Here is a 21491-nt window from a genome sequence, read left to right as displayed (position 1 = left end):
CTATTGAAATACAAATTTTATAATGTTGCAATTTTAGAAACGAGGCTGTTGAACTTGAGACTGGTCCCAAACCGAAGACTGTGTACAAAAGCAATGTGGCAAAGAGGCTGGTATCAGACATTTTAAGAGCAAGTCAAAATGGCGACAAGTCATTCGCTATTAATTTTCTTTGACATAAACAATTAAAATTTTGAACAAAATAACGTGTATGGGAGTGTAAATTTTCACTCCATTCCATCATTATGGATACAGAAGATCTTCGAGGCCATCCAATTGACGAAAATGAGGTTAACCGAAGAACGGAATTGATAACAAATGCCGCTGAAAAGTACTTGAATGGTGAAGTGTCGGAAACAGACAACGCTACGACGGTCGAAACAGGTACGTTTTTGCATTGTAAATCGTGCACAAATTGAATAGGATAAAACGGCACATTTTATGTTCTTTCCTTGTTTATAAATGTGATGCCGAAGTCTTCTGGAATAGAAGTAATGAAACAAATATTAAATATAGCACTTGTGCCTTTGTATACCAACATGTTACATGAGTTTTATTTTGGCGTGTTTGAAGAATGGAGATTCTGGTCCTGGAAATGGCGGGGACGGCTGACGGCAGCGGGCAAGGCATAATTTAATTTTTTAAAAATATTAAATAAAATACTTTTTTTGAGATATAACGTCAACAGAACAGCAAACAAAACTGATGATTTACAAAATCCAACTCGGACCTGGAGTGGTAAGAGTGGTTTATTATCCGCCCAAAGTGTCATGTTTATCCAGAACAAAATTGAAAATACCAACTGCAACTCTGTGACTCACAGCAGATACGGACAAATGTTGAGAATGACCCCAAAACAAAATGCAAAAATGGTGAATATGTCAAATATCCTGCCACCACGTTTTCACTCACTTTGGCAGAAATAAATATCTCATCTTGAGTAAATTAGATAGCCTACTGTTTTATTTTTAACAATAGAAAAAGTGATTGCACCAAACTTTTCAAGAAATGATAACCCATGATCATGATGAAGTTCACAGAGAACCCTGAAATTTAAAGAAGACGGATCGTAGACAACCTGAGGGTTTACAAGAACCATAGGCTAACGAAAAGTGCACATCATTTATTTCAATATTTTTGTTCAGAACATTTACAAATGTTAAGTTTGTTGGGCCCAGTACCTTTAAAACAAATGCTCATAAATAGACAATGACAATGACAAACTCAAAGCACTATTTTGAATCTGCCCCATCTGCCATGTGCAATGGTGGGCGTTGTTTATTTTTCAACTTTAACAAACCTATATATATGCATTGTTTTGTACTTGACGCATAGTGTGAGAAGGGATCGTTAAGTTACGAATCGTTTGAAATGTTAATTTTGTTAGCGTTGAACTGATAAGAATAATGTCAGTCTGGTATAATGACTTGTTTCAAGTCACAATGTGTACTTGCATTTGAATTCCTCAGACTATAGAGACAGTTGCTACATGTATGTCACATCATTCAGGGCAAGCTTTTGTGTAGCAACCTCAAGATGAGCAGACCCTGGTACCATTGTGCCATACACATCCATTCAGAGTTGTGTATGGGTGTTCACCGTTCACCGTAACTACATGTTACATTGCGCTTCTTCTTCCTTTAAACATGTTAAAGTGCTGCTTCAGAAAATTTGAAGATTACCGCACTGTGGCTGGGCGCACGCTTGAAACCATGGGACCGTAAGCCAATCAGGTGCAAAAATATATGTGGTGCAAGTAAAAACTGGCCAGCAAGATTACTAACTACATGTAGGTGAGACCCTCAGTGCATTCTTGAATGCATCTAGAGAGTGTGAGAGTGCAGGGTCCGTCTTCAAGCAGTTCCAGTCCCTAATTGTGCGAGGAAAGAATGATGATACATAGACCTGACTGCTGCAGTGCGGGATGTACATGTAGAAGCGAGATCCATGTCCTCTGATCTGGAATTGTGGTTCAGTGCTACATGTAGGTACTTTCTCTATCTCTGAGGAATGCAAACTTAAGTGGTGACTTGTGACTGGTATTTGTGTACAATGTACATGTCATTCAGGTTCCAAATTAGCGGTCGCCAAATGCGAGCGAAAATAGCGTTGAGCGAGTCAAAACTTTTTCTCACTAGCCCGCTGGGCGAGTCAACAGGTCAAAGAGTTGTTCCTTTTTACATACATGTAAAAGAGGGTACAGTGGCAAATCCAAAAGGAAACTTTTACTAAACCTTTTAAAATAGTAAGTTTGACAAGACTAGATATTTGCTAGATTTAATTTGGGGCGATTGGGATCTGAGTAGCTGTCCTCATTTTTCGGAAAACACATATAATCAAGTATGAGTATCCACACCCAGTCGACCATTGCACTAGTCCATGCAGCATGGAGAGCACATAATATGTACACAACACACACGGTCGACCAAAGTCCATTCTAACTCCCATAGGCACGCTTTGATTGGCCGTTGAAGGATGTTAATAAATCCAATATGATCTTCTTGGCTAGACTTCAACGCAGTACATGTTCACGAACGTACATGTAACTTAGAATTGCCACACGTTGAACACTACGCCTGCAGATAGTGCACAATGCACAACCTTGGAGGAATTCTAATAACAATTTTTGCCGACAGAGGGCGTTGCGGGGCAAAGTTCATTGAATTATTTCTCATTGACCGATCAATGATTTACAAACATTTTGTGGCAAACGGAGTTCTAAACTTGTTCGAAATAACCAATCCTCAAACCACAAATTCATTAAAATGGTTTTTGATGGTAAAGGGATAATTTAGGGCATAAATTCAAAGATAAAATCATCAAAAAATGCAACTCCAAGGACCTCATTTCCGTGATTTAAAAAAAAAATTTAACAGCTCGAATTGTGTGTATCAATAATACATGCGGGCTAGTGAAAAAGCATGCGAGGTGATCAAGATTTCTGGGTGACGCGCCCGGCAGGCGATTGAAAAAAAAGTTAAGAGAAACCCCTGTCATTGTACCAGACAACATTCAAATCTTACACGTAAATGGCTTTAGGTGCCTTATGAGTGTACAGTGCAAGTTACATCAATATAATGTCATTAACACGCAGTAAAGACCGGGTCAGAACACTATTGTTACCATAAATAAATACCCTTTTAACGATATAATCAAGTAAAATGCCAAAATTGTGTGACTTTTCTCCCGGCGATACTTCCAGACATGTTCAGGGGCCATATTTTAGCTTTTGATGGTTCCTGTCTCTTTCGTGCGTTAATCACATTACTGATACTTTGAGACCGGTGACTCTTCAGAAGAATGATTTGTTAAGCTCCCTTACTGGGGTCAAAGGAGGCAAATGATTGGACGATAACTGTTCTTTGTGCGTTAAAACGCGCACATGAGTTCAGTGTCCATGTAGCATGTCGCTGCTAACAAGACCATGCAGTGTTCTCCACACATGTTTTGGGAGGGCGGGCCGCCCTTTTAAAATTTAGGCCCCCCTGCCAAAGATTTGGTTGCCCTGCTAAAGTTATGGGCCGCCCTGCCCCAAAAATGACAAACATACTTTTTTTTAGTGTGCATTTAATTTAAGATCAAACGAGTACCTGACGAGCACATAAATACCCAGTTTTGTAGGCCTCCATGACTCCCGAGGAGGATCAAAATTGCACGGTCAGATCCTGATCCCCCCTCGCGTTCCCACTGGAGCCTGTTTCTCGTTGATCGCCCTTTGATCGCCCTTTTCGGGGTCTTGATCGCCCTCTTCTCGAATTGGGAGATCAATGCGGGGTCCAGTGGGAAGGGGGTCTTATAACAATGTTCCAGAGTTCTGTTATGTACAAACGGTTCTGCTTGTCCTAAATCACTTTTCTTCTTTGTGTTTCTTTGTTTTGATGTCCTCTTATAACAATGTTCCTGTTCTAAAGAGGTGATTTGCCCAGTCTCAGCGATCTTGTTACAAGAGTTAATTGATAAAAGTATCTACAATCCACTTAAAAACATTTATGAGGCAATAGAGGCAATCTTCTCTACGCACCTGTTCATTATTTTAGTGGCCTTCAAAATGTTCCCACATTTTGGTCAATCAATTGTAACCAGTCATTTATTATGCATTATGCTTTTGCCCCACATGTATACATTGTACAAAATACTTTGACCTACTACATTAGATATGCGCATAATTATGTTCTTACATCTAGTGCAAATGATACATCTGGCATGTCTGGCTGCAGAGTTGGCATGTAGCCATATTTCCCCTGGAATCACTACAGTGTAGTCAACATAATCAAAATAGGCATGTCTGTTGTACAATATTACTACAATGAAGAGGACCTTTTGCAAAATACATGTATGTAAACTTTAGGCAATTTCCACAAAATATGTTTTCTTTTTCTACTGTTTATTTACTATACTTTTCATAAAATTTATACGTAAACATACACATTTGTAATACTGTACATGTACATGTATCCTTAACTTTGTACACACACATAATGACAAGAATAACTGTTTGGGGGTCATGAGCGTCATTGCATGATGGATTTGAACATTAATCCTTACAAGAAGGTGCTACATGTATTATTGTTACTATCAATATTATTATTATTAACCATTTTGCATGTTTTGGGTTAGTATTCCCCAAAATATTTGGATAAAAGCCTGAATTGACAAAAGGAAAGGGTTATGGTTTGCAAAATAAGCACTGGGATTTTTTTTCTGAGCTCTGCATAATGTAACATGTATTTGCTGTACTCGGGCCTGTATGCTTCGTTTTTGAAAGGGAATAGGCACTAAGGCATTTTCTCCTCGGTAAGGGGCACCCTATGAGGAAATTGTAAATTTCTACTGGAGCATTCCAAGGGCACCAAGGCAATGACCAGGGGTCATGGAGGCAATCGCCTTCGTTGCCTCCTTGAAGTTTCAGGCCTGCTGTACTAGACTTGGAAAAGTTGAGTTTTCATCATGTTCGTGAAGATTATTATTAATTAAGTGTGCCACTCGTGCTCAAAGAAGGTTTGGAATTTGAGCTTGTGCAATTGTACTTAAAACAAGCATTAACACTTGTTATTTTTTTTTTTTTAATTATTTACATGGATGGCTCAAGTATTTAATACTTATTTCTGTTTTCTTACTATTTACAGTGATGGCTCAACAGTTGTTGACAACCACTCCATTGGAGATGGGACTGCAGATGCACAACATTACCACAGACGTCTCGTAAGTAAACCAGTCTCTTAACAGACCCTATGTGCGAGACATCATTTGAATAAGGAGGTTCCAAAATTGTTGAATGTGTGACTTGCACAATCTAGGCCTTTCGTGATGGTACATGTACTTGCTTTGTTTCTTGTTTTTTTTTTTTTTTTTAATATTCTTTTTAATTGAGGCTAAGGTTTTATTGTCCACATACATGTACAGAAATTTAGCTTCCATTGGCACATAAGAATAATACAATCGTTGGTTTAATGCCAAGTTACACAGATTTAAAAGGACATTGTGGTTTTAAAATCACATGTGGTTTGTTCCTTATTATTTGTGGCAGTGTCATGGCCGAATTCAAGCACTAGTGTTTGATCAGCAGGGTGTGGGTTCGGATCCCGGTCGTGACACTTGCTACATAAAATTGGGGAGGTAGTGCTTTCTGCTCTACCGGCTAGGCTTCGAATTGAAGATACCCAAGTCTACATTCGTATGGACTGTGAAAGGGGTAACCCTGTTTTAGCCCTAGGAGTAGGTGGCAATGGCCTCTGGAAAAAAATAATTGTAGCCCACACCTTGAAGTGGCCTTCAGGCCTTGTGTGTCAGGCGACTTTCATAACAAAATTGTTAAAAAAATTGTATAATGTAAGTGTTAATTATTACACTGTACATCAGACTGGCTTCCGTTAAAGTTGACTCATTTTGATTTTTTTTTTTCTTTTCTTTCTCTCAATCTTCTGAATCTGTCGCTTCTTCTAATTAGACAAGACAGAAAGAAGAGAGACTCGCATAATGAGATCGAACGGCGTCGGAAATGCAAGATCAACATCGGCATCATTAAACTTGGGGATATCATCCCGATATGTCAGACAACCAAAATGGTAAGTTACTCTCTCAGTCTCATTTTCGTTCCAACTTTAAGGATTGCTGCAATCCCAGCCTTGTGAAAATAACTTAGATACACTTAAAGGGAAGGTACACGTTTGGTAATTGTCAAACACCAGTCTTTTCACTTGGTGTATCCCATCAGAGCCATAAAATAACAAGCCTGTGAAAATTTGGGCTCAATCGGTCATCGAGTTGTGAGAAATGATAAAAGAAAAAACACCCTTGTTGGACGAATTTGTGTGTTTTCAGATAAGAATAAAGGACCTCTAGCTAGAAGTCTTTTATTATTTTAGTGAGAAATTACCTCTTTCTCAAAAACTACGGTACTTCAGAGGGAGTCGTTTCCCAGAATGTTTTATACTATCAACAGCTCTCCAATGCTCGTTACCAAGTCAGTTTTTAAGTTAATATTTGTTTTGAGTAATTACCACATGGTGTACCTTCCCTTTAACCGTTCCCCAACTGAATGTTGTTGTCAACCATCCCCAAAATAACTAGTAGTCAGTTTACAAATTGTCACTATCTTTGCTCTGTGCTGTTTTTCTTGATCTGTGCTGATTTTATGCTGTTGTAGATTTTTCTAATGCCCTTTTGAAAATTGTTATGATGAAATGCGCACAATAAAGGTGGTTTTATTATTATAATTAATATTAATTCACTTGAATTTAATTAATTGCCCGTTTTTTATTGTGAGTGTGTACGTACCTTTTTGTTGTTGTCATTTCTCGTTCTATGTTTTTGTAATTTCAAATTTACAGTATCTTTTTACTGGCAAAACAGGCAATGCAATTTGACCTTTGTGATAATTGCCATTTTTAATAAACTGCAAATTGACTGAGTTGGTAAATTTTAAATAATTTGGGTTTAAACAATGAAAACATTGACTGGAGCAGGATTTGAGCCAGCGACCTGCGATTTAAAAAGGGGCACTCCAGGCTAAGCTGTATCAAGTTTTCTTATTTCAACCCCCAAAAATTCAAAATTAATGTACATTTGTTAGCTTGACTTGTGCAGCTGATTGCTTGTATAACTGTAGACTTGTGACAAAAAGTGTTCATATTTTTGAGGTCCCTACTCAGCTTGAAAAAGGTGCATAATAAATACATGTAAATTTTAACAAAAATTGTTAAGCACCGAGTATTTAGTATACAGACTACAGTGCCTCCAAAATGTATGGATAATATTCTTTATCCCTTAAATGCAAAGGAAACATCTATTAATCAAATTGTTACTATTATTCTTACTTGTAGAGCAAGAATCAGATACTGGAGCAGGCGTGTCTTTACATTGATGAACTCCGAGAACAGAAAGAGAAACTCCTCCTGGCAAACACCTCCGACCCAGAAGGTAAGAGCTCGTAGATCAGGTGGTCAAAATTTACACCGGACTGTGAGGCCAGTGATTTTAGCGTCAGGCCAGTAGCACCCATTACGGACAGGCACGCCAGAGTCGCGCTGAACCAAATAGATTGGGAGCAACTCTAGTCGTTTTGAACACCTGAATCAGTCAATCTTACGACTTCTAGTGCGTCCAGTCACTCTAAACTCTTTCAGACGTCAAACTGTTCATGTACTTCAAAGAATTTGGTTCGGCACAACTCTGGAGCGCCTGTCAGAAACGGGGGTGAGCTCTTGTCCAGACAATTCGGGCAGTCTTGTTTTGTATTTTTTAAATGAACCTAAATGCGTACAATTTTTTGAGATGTTCTCTTACTCAAACCACAATCAAAATCAAAAGGCATTTTCTGTTTTATTCTGTCGGACTAAGAATTACACTTGGTGAAGTTGTCATGCTTTTCATGAGGTGGGACAACTTGTTGCGATAATTTTACCTGCGCTGAAAACTTTAGCACTGACCAAAGTTTCTTGTGCTTTGATGTGTTTTATTAAAAAACATGTGACAATTTTTATGGTTTTGTAGTTAATGCTCAAATTGATATTAAATCATGTTTTTCTGAATTCTTTGTTGCTTTTTAACTGGCCAAACCATGTCGTTTGTCCTATATTACAAATAATGTGTACATGTAGTCGTTTGATTTTGTTATGTTTATACTAAGTTTGGAGCTAACACATGTACAGGTGTACAATGCAGAGTTTTTTTTTCTTTTTTCGTTTTTTTCAATGATGGATGGTTCTGCGATAGTAGTTTATAGCCAAACATTGTCTTTTTCAGCAAAACGCAGACTTATCCCAAGAACTGTTGTAAAAATTAAGGGACGACCATCCTCAAAGCTAACGCATGCGCAGTTGATCCAAATGTCATCATTACCATCGCAGAACCATCCACCGTCGAAAACAAAAACTCCCCAATATTTTAGTGCCAGTGTCCATAGTACACACATGCACATTTTGTTTTCTTCCAGTGATGTGAACAAGCAAACAACATGTACTTTGTTGAATAATTCTTTGTTTATTTTATACTGTATTCAGTAGAAAAATCAGTAAACATGTATTTGCAGATATTGGTTGAAACCGACTAACCCATTTTGATAATCTGTCTGTTAGACATGTAAGAATATTGAAATTGTTAACTCTAGCATTTTTTGTCTTATTGTGTTGTTTTTTACTTATGAATACTTTATAGTTTCTTTATAAGCCTAGACTCTTTTCCTCTTCTTGTCTGACTTTGGCCTATTCCCAATTAGCATTTGTGGCTATGGCTAGAATATCCAGTTAACATTTATTGAAGCATAGGCTGTCCTAGCAATAGTCATAGACGTAGCCAGAGCTGCCAATTGTTAACAGCCTTTGCCCTAGTCCTATTGTTTTAAAGAAAAAGTTTGTGTTTACTAAGTGTAGAGATGTGTAGTTAGAGTTAAAATTGTTTAGTACACTGTGCTGTCCCTAAAGATACATGTTCATGTAAAATTTATATGTCAATGTGTAACTTTATAACTTACCATGAAATGAGGAAGAGTTTCACAGTAACATTTCAATGACATTCTGTTTTGTTTCTTATCCTTTTCAGCCGCTGAAGAAATCAAGAAACTTCGGAAGGAAAACGAGAAATTGAGAGCGGAGAACAAACGCAACCAGGAGATCATCCAAGACATGGAGTCTCATCCAAATGGGATGGTGGAGCAACCAAAAGTTACTTCAAGACACTCCAGGAAGTCTGACCGTGGGAGCAGTGCGTCTGCCACGAGCAAAGCAGCTGCGACAGCGCAGACGAAGCCACACATAACCTACTTGCCAGGAGGACCTAATCAAGTCACAGTCGCCGTCCAAGGAATGAACCAGATGCAACAACCTCACGTCATCGGTGGCGGACAGACAACACTTGTTGGGAACCTTCAGGGCACCCCAGGTGGAATGGCCATCCTCCAGCCTAATCCCAATGGTTCGGGGTATATTCTTGTCCCGGCTGTGAATAAATACACAAGCACATCGATTCCTTCCCAGCAAATTTCCAATCAAACTTCAGTCGTTGTGAGCATGTCTGGTAACCAGGCGACCAATCAAGTTGTCATCGGCAACCAAGCCTCGCAGCCAGTGTCGCTAAGTCAGGCCAGCATCGAAGGAAGTGTTGTTACGACCCAGGCGCAGATGACGAGCGGGCAGCAGGTGGGGCCACAACAGCAGCAGTCGACACAACTCAATACAAGCATCTCCGATACAACCACAGCTCAGAGCACAATGGTGACCCAGGCCGTAAACACACCGATAACAACACCAGGGAATCAGAATACCGTCCTGGTGCAGAGTGGTAACGTCCAGGCACCTGGTCAGGTCCAGTCAGTGCGATACATCGTACCACTCGTACAAGGTGCTGGACAGAGCGGAACCACCCAGTCAGGTAATCAAGCGATCATGCTGACCCTTCCTGTTCGCCAAGGACAGAATGTACCTATTCGCATTGCCCCATCATCAGCTGCACCCTCAACTCGTTCCTCGCAGCCTATGATCTTGCCCCAGCCTGCCTCTGGTGGTACCAGTGTTAACGCTCAGATAATGCAAGGATCTGAAAGCACAACGAAATCCAAGAAAAAGTCACTGTCAAAGGTCAAAAGTATTTCAGAGACCGAAACCGAGCCTTCACGTACAGGCTCACCCTCCATGAGTCAGACAGCCGGTCAGCAGCATGTAAATATGGCTACTCCACCACCAGGCGGTGTAGTTCGTCTACCTGTCGCTGGAACAGGGGCTGAGACTAGTAACATTATCGTCAACTCACAAGGCCAGCAAATTGTTATGCAGAAGCCACAAAATCAAGGAATGTCGCAGAATGTCATGCCGATGCAGATAGTGCAGCAGAGTAGACCAATGACGACGCAGAATCTGGTCTACATTCAACAGAACGGGCAGTTGATTCCTGTGATTCTGCAGCAGCAGAGCAATCAGGCAGCAGCGGGTTCCGGAACACAGCCCATCATGCAGCCGATACAACAGCAGCAGCAACAACCACAACAAACAGGTGTCAATCAGAACTATGTGACTCTACCCATCAATCAGTCCGGGAATAGAGTCTTACAGACCAGCAACGGGGGACAGTACATCATGTCCGGCCAAGGATTTCAAAACACAATGCCTGTGAATACTCAACAGGGTGCTCCTGCAAACACAGGTGTGAGCTTCACACACCAAGCCAGTCCAAGCACCATTGTGACAGGCCAAGGTGGAGGCTCTTCGCAGCAAAACATTCTTCATGTCCTGAAACAGGAGCCTCAGTCTGTTGACGACCAGAAGGGTTTTGTAACTCCTGGGGAATCCAACATTCTAGCTCCGCTCAACGTACTTACGTCAGGGCAGGAGTCTTCCGACCGTAACGAAGATGACATAGCAGATTATTCAAACGACAGAGACAATGATATCCTTGCCAAAGCCGCAGAGTCTATCTTCTCACCGAATTCGATGGAGGAGAGCTCTCCATTGCTGAATTTCAGCGACATCTCAGGGTCTGGAGTTGACATCAAGCCTAACATAACCCAGCAAAGCATAAACAGCGCTGGTATGGTGACCTTACAGTCAGGTTTATCAATTCATCAGCAAAACCTGGGCCGTGAGTTGCCGACCAACTTCTCTACCCCTCTGCACAATGTGGTGTCCACCTCTGACGACACGATAGATACGTCAACGCACCATCATGAAAAGCACAAGCCCAAGAAGAAAAAGAAAAAGAAAAACAAGGAGAAGGACAAAGAGAAGAAGAAACACCACCATCATCATCACAGCCACTCCTCCAAAACTGGAACACCAAACGACGACGCGGTACCCATGAGTAAGTCAGGTGATGTGTCTCTTGAGGGATCACCTTGTGAGAGAGCTAACATGATCGCAGAGTCCTTGCTACAAAGCTGGATGGAAAAACCAGATGCTACAGACAAGGAAGTAGACATACCTGGATCAACAACTCTAACATCAAACTACTCAACTGAAGCTCTAATAGCTGGCAACTCAACAAACCTGCCTATTGTCTCATCTGCCAACAGCATCGCTGTTTGTGGCTCAACAGACTCAACCCCAACCAATTCAAGTAATGCTTTTACATCGTTTCCATCCTTCAATTTCGGAAGTGATATTCTGAGCAGCTCAATGAGTGTCAGCGGTCTACCTACATACATCGAAGAAGAGTCAGACTTTCAAAAGAACGACAGTGGAGTGAATTCCCTGAAAGAATTGACGAATCTTCGAGACTCCATCACCTCTCTGAGTGGTGGACAGTCTGTTGTCCCTCAACAGCAAGGTGTGGATTCCGTATCAAATCTTAACTCTGAGCAACCTGTAGCTCCTGCTAACAGCATCCATCCAGGTGCAGTTATTGCACAGAGTGAGGCCCCACCGGTTTCATCCACGCAAAGCTTTATGTTAGACTCGCCGACAGTCAGTCAAGCTTCGGTGGCAACATCGGACAGTAGCGCGGCCGGTTTTGTCTCACCAATCCCGAGTATCTTCTCCATCAACTCATCAATCCCGGAGAGCGGTGTCCAAAAGTCTGACTCGTGCACAGCTACCCCTGTTGCCAATGAGAGTGATCAGGATTTAATATCAACTCAGGTTGTACAGCAATCAGCGTGGATATCCCACCACTCTAAAGCATCAGAGCTTGCCCGTGGATTGCAGCCAGCCAGAACTCAGACACAACCTCCACCGTCCAGTGTTACTACCCCTATTCAGATGCCCGTGCCATCGACATCTTCAGACGTGAGCCAGCAAGGAGGGTCTGGGCTGTTTTCTCCACTTTGGCTGAGTCCTTCGTCCTCTCTCGGCAGCAAGCAAGCTCCCACATCACAAACACCGAGTCAAGAATCACCACCTCTCAGCTTCAGCCGTGAAATGTCTGAAGGTTCGTTCCCATCGTCAGATCCAATGCAAAACATGGGAGACACGTCTTCAAATATTCAACAAGAGCAGCCCCAACTAATGGACTTGAACAAAACTGCAATGCCAAGTCAAGACGGCCTGAGAGGAATGCAACATCTGCCAACAAGTGGGAGTCATGGTTCCCAACTGGAACGTCCCTCCATCTTAGACGTTACACCAACGGTGACTGCCATGGGTAATCTTGATTCACCCCATTCTTCAGCAGATTCATGTATTTCCTGGAACCCTGGTAACATGAACAGAAGTCATAGAGTAGATGACCACGGAGGAATTGGTAGAGGTACACCCGAATTTCCAAACCCCCTGCCAGCTCAAACACGGCCTGGAGGAATGGGTCGAAGTACACCTGAATTCCCAAACCCCTCACCAGCTCAAGGTAGGACAGGAGCAATGGGTAGAGCCACCCCTGATTTCCCAAATCCCTCGCCAGGTCAAGCTAGAACGGGAGCAGTGGGTAGAGCTACTCCTGAATTCCAGAACCCCTCGCCAGTTCAAACTAGGACAGGAGGAATGGGTCGCAGTACACCTGATTTTCCAAATTCCATGCCAGCTCAAACACGGCCAGGAGGAATGGGTCGAATCACACCTGATTTCCCAAGCCCTTCGCCTGTTCAAACTAGGACGGGAGCAATGGGTCGAAGTACACCTGATTTTCCAAATCCCTCGCCAGTTCAAGCTAGGACGGGAGCAATGGGTAGAGCCACACCTGAATTCCAGAACCCATCGACAGTTCAAACTAGGTCAGGAGTAATGGGTCGAAGTACACCTGATTATCCAAACCCCTCGCCAGTTCAAACACGGACAGGAGTAATGGGTCGAGGCACACATGAATTCCCGAACCCCTTGTCAGTTCAAACTAGGACAAATTCAGAGCTCCAAGGCCCAACAGAGACTCTACTGCAAGTGGCGCTCGAGCAACCCAACACAGCAACCCAGAATAATGGTGGTAGTGTTGACAATATTGGTCTCCAAAACCTCATGTCTTTAGCGGAAAGTACGGCAAGACCGAGAACTGAAACCATCAGTTTGACAACACCAACACCCTTGACGTCTCCTCCGGGACGATCTCCAGAGAGCGCATCAAATGCAGGAAAGAAATCCCAGCCTGGAAAGACATTCTCCATTAAAAATCTCCACCGAACCCTGACCTCGGAAATTACAGAGTCTCCGAAGAGACCTAAAAGTCCCTCTCCTGTCGAGGAACCACCCCAGAAGCCTAAATCAGTAGAGAAAACCATTCCCCCGCTGAAAATAAAAATCCCCAAGAGCAAGCGGAAGTCCAGCTGCCAGAAGGAACAGCCTGAGAGGCCTGTGAACAACAGTGAGGTCAAACTGGTTAAAGGGGCGCCCCCAAGCGATATGGATCAGATTGGAAAACGAGAGCTGAACCCAAATCTGATTGATAAGTATCCTTGGTTGGCGGAAGGAGAAGAGGATGGAGATGGCAGTCCGGCTACAGCTGGGGAGTACAACCAGTCCAGGGATAAACACTCCTTCAGTGTACAGAATATCTCTCAGAGCTCACAGCGTAGCGGCCGTAAGGATTCCAGTCTTGTGATGACAATCCAGAGGAGGGAAAACAGACAAGTTGTGAAGGAGAAGCCGAAAGCTAGCAATCCTTCATCAGCCGCGGTGACGTCCTCGCAATCACCTGCCCAGGTGCATTCCCTCTGGAACCCGTCCAATAATGAGGGATATGGTCGTCCCAATGTTTCCCGAACAGAAAGCTCATCGTTGTATTCCTCTCATCTTAACGATGCGCCAGCCGGGATGAGAACCAACACTAATGTGACGAGTTCATCTCCTGTAGTTCAGCACAATCAACAGCTTCAATCTCAACCTGTTGATGTATCGCAGCAATTCTCTATGCCCATGAATCGAGAGCCAAACCCAGTCGTTCCTCCTGTCGTCGAGAAGGTAAAAACCAAGAAGCCGACCCGCAGGGGATCAAATAGCTCTAGTCATTCAATAAGGAGTAGTTCGGAGCCGGACTGCTCCCCCATGCAGCCTTGTATCAGTGAACACTCCTCGCCTTCGGGATTCCCAGATCTCCAGGTGCACAATCTAACATCGGATTCTCAGCCTGGGCAGACAACTCAGACAAACAGCATCCGCAGTCAGAGGCAGTCTCCGGTGATCAACGTCCCCCACCAACAACCGCAGAGCAGCAGCAACGTGCCTGATCCCAAGCGTTACCCATTCCAGCAGAACCAGAACCCCATGTTTCTTCATCACGAAGAGTCACGTCCAGGTTCTAACCATGTATCAAATTCCTACCAAAACTCTTTCCAGAACTTCATGCAGACTGCAAGAGGAACAGATTTTCTTGGGCAGTCAACAGACCCAACAGACCCTATTGACTTTAATCTGAATATGTTTGATAACCAGAAGCAAAACCTAACAGATCAAAATGTGGTCAATGCCTCTAGGGACTCCAGACAAGAGGAAAGCAGAGGAATAAATAGACAGGTGCACTCACAGCCATCCTACATCAGCCAAAGTGAGATGGCGCAGGTATCAGATCCGTCCCAGGAAACGCAAAATAAGAGCGTCATCTACACCCAATCAGACATGAGTCATTCTGCGCGCTTCGGAACAACACAGACGCAGTCGATGAATGTCCAGCAGCATGGTCAAGCGGTCAAGAGAGTATCAAACACGCCGGCTCAGAGCAACCCCGCAAAGCGTGCCAGCATACACCACAATCATCATAATTTACCGCACATGCCACCGCAGGACCAGCAGCGACAGTCCAACATTTCTATGGAATTGCATCACGCGACGAGTGTCGCCGATACCAGGACGACGACACATTCCATGCATCAAGCCATGGTGTCCTCGCATGCTACGACCATGCGCAGAACCAACCCAAATGAAAGAACGTTAACGAGTGCCCAATCTCAGAGGCAGACCTTTGAGAGTGTGCAGAGTGCTCCCAGATTCCAGGAGGGCTCCACGAAGGGGCGGAAACGCGGTGGCCAGAGCTCGGAACAGTTTTTCCATGGTTTAAGCCAAGGGCAGAGTATTGACAGCTCTTTACGACATATAGATGTCAGCGGTCAAGAGCAGTCAAACTGGCCTGGATTCTCGACGCAACGAACCCCTGAATCCTCCGAACCTTTCCTTCCGTTGTTCTCCTCCTCGGGGATGACTCCTAGTCAAAATGCGCCTTCATCGTCCACGAATGCCTCAATTGTGTCAAGTTTATCCCCGTCCACATCCCGTAGGTTACGTGGGAATGAACTCCCGACCTACTTACCTCATTTGCCGGGGCCTATCCTCCCAAGTCCGACGCAGTCAAATAAGTCCCATCAGAACCGCAATGAGTCAGACATTGGACCTCCTTTCAATGCTATGTTCGGACCCGGAAGACCTGGAAGCATCCCAATGAATGTCGCACCTAACTTTCCTGTCTTCACCGAGCACCAAACTCCACACACCTTCAACGTTGGCAAGACAGCGCAGATCAGCGGCGGGGTCAACGTTCCCCCACCTTTCAACTTCAGCCTGTTCAACGACCAGCACTCGCAACCCGGTCACTGCAACGATCCACCGTTAATCCCAGCTATGCACCTCCACAGTAACCCAGCACTCCAGATGGAAGACGGAATGGCACTCCGAGGTAATGTAGGAGCGAGACATCCGCAGTCATTTGGTAATAATGTAAGAATTGACAGTCTTTTATCACAAGGGGCACCACCCGATGGTCGCCCATTCAAAGTGGGCATGCCAATGGGTCCTCACTACCATTCAACGTTCCCATTCTAAGAAGAATTTTTTATCGTAAGGTCTCAACCCTAGAGTGGTTATTGTGCAAACTTTATGAAAATATCCAAAACTAACAATTAGCAAGGCAGAAATCCTTTGAGTAACAGAAAGTTAAAGTTTCCTAAAAGAAAAGTAAGTGTGTGTTTATTTTTCATGGCCTGCTTTTCAGACTATACAGGATGAAGCTCTAAGCTGAAAAAAGGATCTTTGAAACTGTGGTAGCCTTTTCAAACATTGACAAAAGCAGTCAGTTTACCAATGGAGAAAAAAAAACAGTGAGCATTGCACACAAAATTCAGGTCTTTTTTTCCAGAGTTAGCATTGTGCACACAAATGTACCAAAATAGTTTGGTTTAGCCTATACCAGAGTGAGCATTGCACACACACAAAACACTAAGATCGCAGGCTACATGTAGTAAACTTAAAGGAACACATTGCCTTGGATCGGACGAGTTGGTCTTTGAAAAGCGTTTGTAACCATGTTTTATAAAATGCATAAATGTGTAAAAAGATGTTGTCAAAGTAGAATACAATGATCCACACAAACATGCCTCGAAATTGCACGGTTTTCCTTTTACATCGTTGACTAACACGGTCCGCCATTTATGGGAGTCAAACTTTTGACTCCCATAAATGGCCGACCGTGTTAGTTCGCACAGTAAAAGGAAAACCACGCAAGTTCGAGGCAAACTTGTGTGGATCATTGTATTCTACTTAAAAAATTTCTTTCCAACCGTATGCATTTTATAAAAATAGGTTACAAATGCTTTTTATAGACCAACTCGTCCGATCCAAGGCAACGTGTTCCTTTAAGGCTATGGTGGGATCCATCTATTATTTGGTGTAAGAAAATTGGTAAATATAAAGATAGTTTGGGTCATTTAGGGGAGGGGTTTATCAAATGCTCACATTCAAAAATGTAATAAAACAAAAGAAAGTTTAGAATGCTTTCATGAAGTTTGCATACCCTAAGACCATGTTACCCATGGCAACCATTCAAAAACACCTTTCCCATTCACGATATGAATTATTTATTAATAGCTATATATTTAAGTATATTTTTCTGTCGAAAGTTTTACTGTATTCATTTATCTGGAATAGGTACATCGGGATGGGTTTTTTCTCGTAGCCATGCACAAATCATTACTCAAAGAAAGCTCGTCCAAATAATCATCAAATTAGCTGAGTGTTGCACTTTTTCAGAGTCAGAATCTGCAAAGGATCAGAGTATTTTTTTACAGTGATGGTACTTTATTTCTGTCTTGAAATTTTAAAGTCCATTTGCTTTGTCGGGATCTCGTGTGATTTCATGGATCTGCTTACCATTGATTTCTGCACTTACGATATTCATTCTCTGCTTTCTACACTAGCGCCAAATTTCTGTGCTTGCTGTGTAAGCAAAGAATACCGGAGTACGCAAGTGCACAAGCAAAATATCTCCAGCTAATTTGTGAAATACGCTTGACGTACATGTAAGAGCAGACTTCCTTAAGCACGATATTTTGTCTTGTCTTGTCTTTACTGCACAAACCGCCGCCACTGGGCTATAAACATGCAAACCCTCATGCATGCATGCTCCTACTCAAATTTTATATATTCAAGGAGGGACATTTAAATTATTGGCACAGGGGCTACGCCAATAAGCATTTTGCTTACGGTCAGCATGTGTAAGCATTTTGCTTACGGTCAGCTGGGCCATGAAAATTAGGCCCAGGTTTTTTTTCATTCGATTTTTTTTAATCGCCCTTTGCTTTTAAGATTTCAGTCAAGGGGAATGGTACAAAGTTTGTTAAAAACCTCAAGCTTTCATTCATGATGATTTAGCTATTCTGTAAATGTTTTAACCAATTGTGGCGCTCTGAAAGTTACTGGGGGTTTAGACTTTTATCATGGATACAGAACAGACTTAAAGTGTCCACATCTCCCATTATTCCAGGAAAAAAGTTTTATCGAGAATGGCTTAGCGAGTTCAAATAAATAAACCTGAAATTTAAAAATCAATATTGACGACAATTCCGATTAAATACAATTATTGAATTACAAATCATGAAATTTGATCGCTAATTTAACGACCAAATCCTATCAATGAAGACAATTGATATAAGGTTTAATAAAATGATGAGTGGTGATTTTGTTGTGCGAGGTGAAAATAAGACCCATCGATTGGAGGTAGGCCTGGGCGACTATGACACTACTTGCGACAAAAAAAATTGTTCTCAAGATGCATTTTGGCAACGTTTGCCGCAGGCACAATATAGTAACACTCAAGCTGAAAGGATTAAAGGATTGTGTCATTGATGTCTGAATGTGTTTTGTAAGTAAAATTTGTTTGTCGTGATTTGTGAATAGTTTCGAGCGACACAGTTGGTTCACCAAACAGGTAGTCGTGACTATTTTTGAAGTGGTTGAGGCAGCACGATAAATCGCGGAAGTAAAAAATGATAGTCGTGACTTGACTAAGCAATCAAATAGGCTTGACTGCGAAACTAGTCGCTCTAGTCGCCCAGGTTTCTGGAGGAGGTTTTTCTTTTTAAAGGAAATGTTTTATGGACAGTATTATTTTTACTGTACAAGATTAAGAGACGACGCTGTTCATGTATACAGTTCATCATAGAGAAAATTGTAAATATTTTGAAATTATTTATACTTGTCGGAAGTGAATGAATGGCATGTTTTAAGTATTACGTTTTTAAAATTCATTTGTGTTGTCGTTTTACCCTCGTGAGAGAGTTTCTTGCTATTTTTGTCTTCTTTTGATGTCTAGACTAATTTACGGGCTTTGCCTGTGTTTGACGAGCGGAGAACACGAGACGCGTATGTCCCTCGCTTGGTCGTGTTGAAGCGTTCAACGAAAACAAGACTTTGGCTAATGTCGGCTTTCAAAGTCAGAGTTGTAGTTTTGGAAAGATGAACTGGCAACTTGTCCAAATTGAAAAATTCAGTGGCATGTTGTAAAGTCAAGACCCCATGGCTGAACCCAAGTCAAGTTCAAGAAATCTTTGTTACCATTATAAGAAGACACCCTTTTTTTTTTATACTAGCCCACCAATTTTTTACAAACCAAACTTGCCATTTTTTAAATTTCCCTTGGTGACTTTGCTTTGTTTGAATCAGATGCCATTTTAATTTTACCGTTAGTTTTGCAATAAATTGATGGTTTCACCCAGAAACAGGGCACCAGGCGTAATATTATAGTGACATGGCATTTTGGCTGGTAACATATTTCTGTTAGATGCTGAATTGGCATCGGGGATAAAGAATATTGACTTTTGTTTTACCCATTAATACACAGATATGTGTCCGCACTGTATACTCGGCACTTTCCCCGAGTTCTATGAAAACAAATCACAGGCATATTACTCGGGTGGGATTCGAACCCATTACCTTTGTAATTCTTTTATCTACGTGTATTAAATTATCTATTAAATAAAGAATTCAAAATGCCTTTAGCTACCGGCCAAACTCCAAACTCGGTGGTCTTGTTGGTATGACAGTGCTTTAGAATTGCAAAGGTTGAGGGTTCGAACCCCAGCTGAGTAATATGCCTGTGATTGTGTGTTCACAGAACTCAGGAAAGTACTGAGTATACAGTGCTAACAAACATTGGTGTAAATGGGTAAAACAAAAATGAAAAACATATTTCTGCTTAGCATCTTTATTTGTTGTACTATCAAGCTTTTCATTGCACCCAAGCTGTTGGTGAAAGCATTGTTGAAACGTATCAACAACTAAAAGAGTGTCAAGTGTGGTATTTGTCAGAAAATTCTGTTTAAAATAGTAGTTTAAAATTACCTTTTTTTTTTGTCACACCATAGACACATTTAGGGCAAAGGGAATGTCTGATATTTGGAACTGGAAAAACGCTTCTCAGATTAAAATTCGTGGGCAACAAAACTGTCATCTTCTTACATAACCATGTTACTTCAAAGTGAAATCATTCTCAAAATACTTTATATCAAACGCTGCTGTAGGATTCAAACCAGAGGCTTTTATTGGCATTCTTTTTAAGAGTGATTACCCAACGTTTACCTTCCCTTTGAGGGAGGAGCATATTCCTGAGTAAGTGAAAACATTTTTCACAAGTAGGATTTGAAACTTTGCATGGTGGAAGGAAATACGATATAGAAAGGTTTGCAGTAACACCATGTAATGACTTTCTCTAATGAGTTGAGGTAGTACTGAGGAGAGTTGAAACCAACGGTTGAAACCAACGGTTCTTTCAAAACCACCCCAACTCATAAGAGGTAGTCATTACTATGGTGTTACCGCAAACCTTTCTATATTTTTCACAAGGTTTCCACTTTCAACATTGGCATCAACCATTTTTTCAGGACTCCTTAGACCTGTGGTGAAACTTCAAAGCTGAAGGATGTTCCTTTGAATTAAATTTCCCTAAACCTGCAATTTCTTCGAAGGTTTTCAGAACATTTCATTTTCTTGGGAAAGAGCTCCCCCCCCCCCCCGGTCACAACCAGACCCCTGACATTTCCCCATCCCTCTTTGTTATGATTGAATTTCCTCACCATGGCTTAATTTCATAGAGGTGCTTAAGCAGACAAAATTGCTAAAGAACTTCCTGCTTAGCAGAAATGATCGGTCTACCAGTCACAAATTGTACATGTGACATAGCAGTTTGACTGGTTACCGTATTCTGGTAAGCAAAATTGTGTCGCCTTGCTACTTGTTGTGCTTCAGCAGATCTATAATAAGGCCCAGAGATGACGAAGTTTATAACGGTTTGATGAGTTTCAAAATGACTGAATTATTTATGTGTTTGTCCACTGGTAGTGTACATGTAGAAGCAATTTGAATAGTTTGTGCCTGGATTTTAACTGTTATATATTAAGGTATTTTATCAAACTCTGTGTTTAATATTGTACGTTGTATAGTGTAAATATTGTACAGAGCTAAGATGATATCAAGGCTATGTAATATTTTGTATTGAAATAAAGTGTGTACAGTGAATGCATACATGACATATTAAATGTGTGGCGTAAGCCTTGATTAATCAATTTACAAGTAGGATTTTAAACTTTGCATGGTGGAAACTTGTTGATGTTTTGATGAACAAGTTTGAAAATCTCCCCGATTATGGAAACCTTTTCCCTGTTATATGTTGAATCTGATTATAAATATCTCGCTGATTTAAGAGATGTTAAATTTGCATTGGGGGACAAAGTATATTAATCCTGGTTTTTACCCCATATACACAGATGTTACTTTGTCCCGATGCAAATTTTTATAACATCTTATCGTTTTGCAGTACCCGCTGCTAAACATAGGATTCGAACTGCCTCTAGCCACCAGGCAATCTCGGTGGTCTAGTTGGTATGA

At 41.7% G+C, this 21491-nt stretch overlaps 1 protein-coding gene across 2 annotated transcripts; it reads left to right on the top strand.

Moving 5' to 3' along the window:
* Window positions 1-94: 94 nt before the first annotated feature.
* On the top strand, window positions 95-21123 carry LOC139951672 (uncharacterized). 2 transcript variants are annotated; one of them, XM_071950658.1, is made up of 5 exons: window positions 95-381; window positions 5124-5199; window positions 5954-6062; window positions 7320-7416; window positions 9037-21123. In XM_071950658.1, the coding sequence occupies exons 1-5, from the start codon at window positions 243-245 to the stop codon at window positions 16155-16157; spliced, it is 7542 nt and encodes a 2513-aa protein (XP_071806759.1). In that variant the 5' UTR covers window positions 95-242; the 3' UTR covers window positions 16158-21123. The 2 variants fall into 2 exon arrangements, with proteins under 2 accessions (XP_071806759.1, XP_071806758.1); XM_071950657.1 differs by having other exon boundaries at window positions 5945-6062.
* Window positions 21124-21491: the final 368 nt, after the last annotated feature.

The sequence above is a fragment of the Asterias amurensis genome, chromosome 19 (genome assembly GCF_032118995.1).
Source record: "Asterias amurensis chromosome 19, ASM3211899v1".
In the NCBI taxonomy this organism is placed as follows: domain Eukaryota; kingdom Metazoa; phylum Echinodermata; class Asteroidea; order Forcipulatida; family Asteriidae; genus Asterias; species Asterias amurensis.
Note: the sequence above shows the minus strand (reverse complement) of the source record. Positions and strands in the feature narration are given on the sequence as shown.

Bases quoted from the DNA above. Each gene is read 5' to 3' on its own strand.
- LOC139951672 (XM_071950657.1), top strand. From the start codon at position 243: ATGGATACAGAAGATCTTCGAGGCCATCCAATTGACGAAAATGAGGTT. The intron at 5,200-5,944 runs GTAAGTAAACCA...TCTTCTAATTAG, and splicing joins AACATTACCACAGACGTCTC to ACAAGACAGAAAGAAGAGAG. The intron at 6,063-7,319 runs GTAAGTTACTCT...TCTTACTTGTAG, and splicing joins TATGTCAGACAACCAAAATG to AGCAAGAATCAGATACTGGA.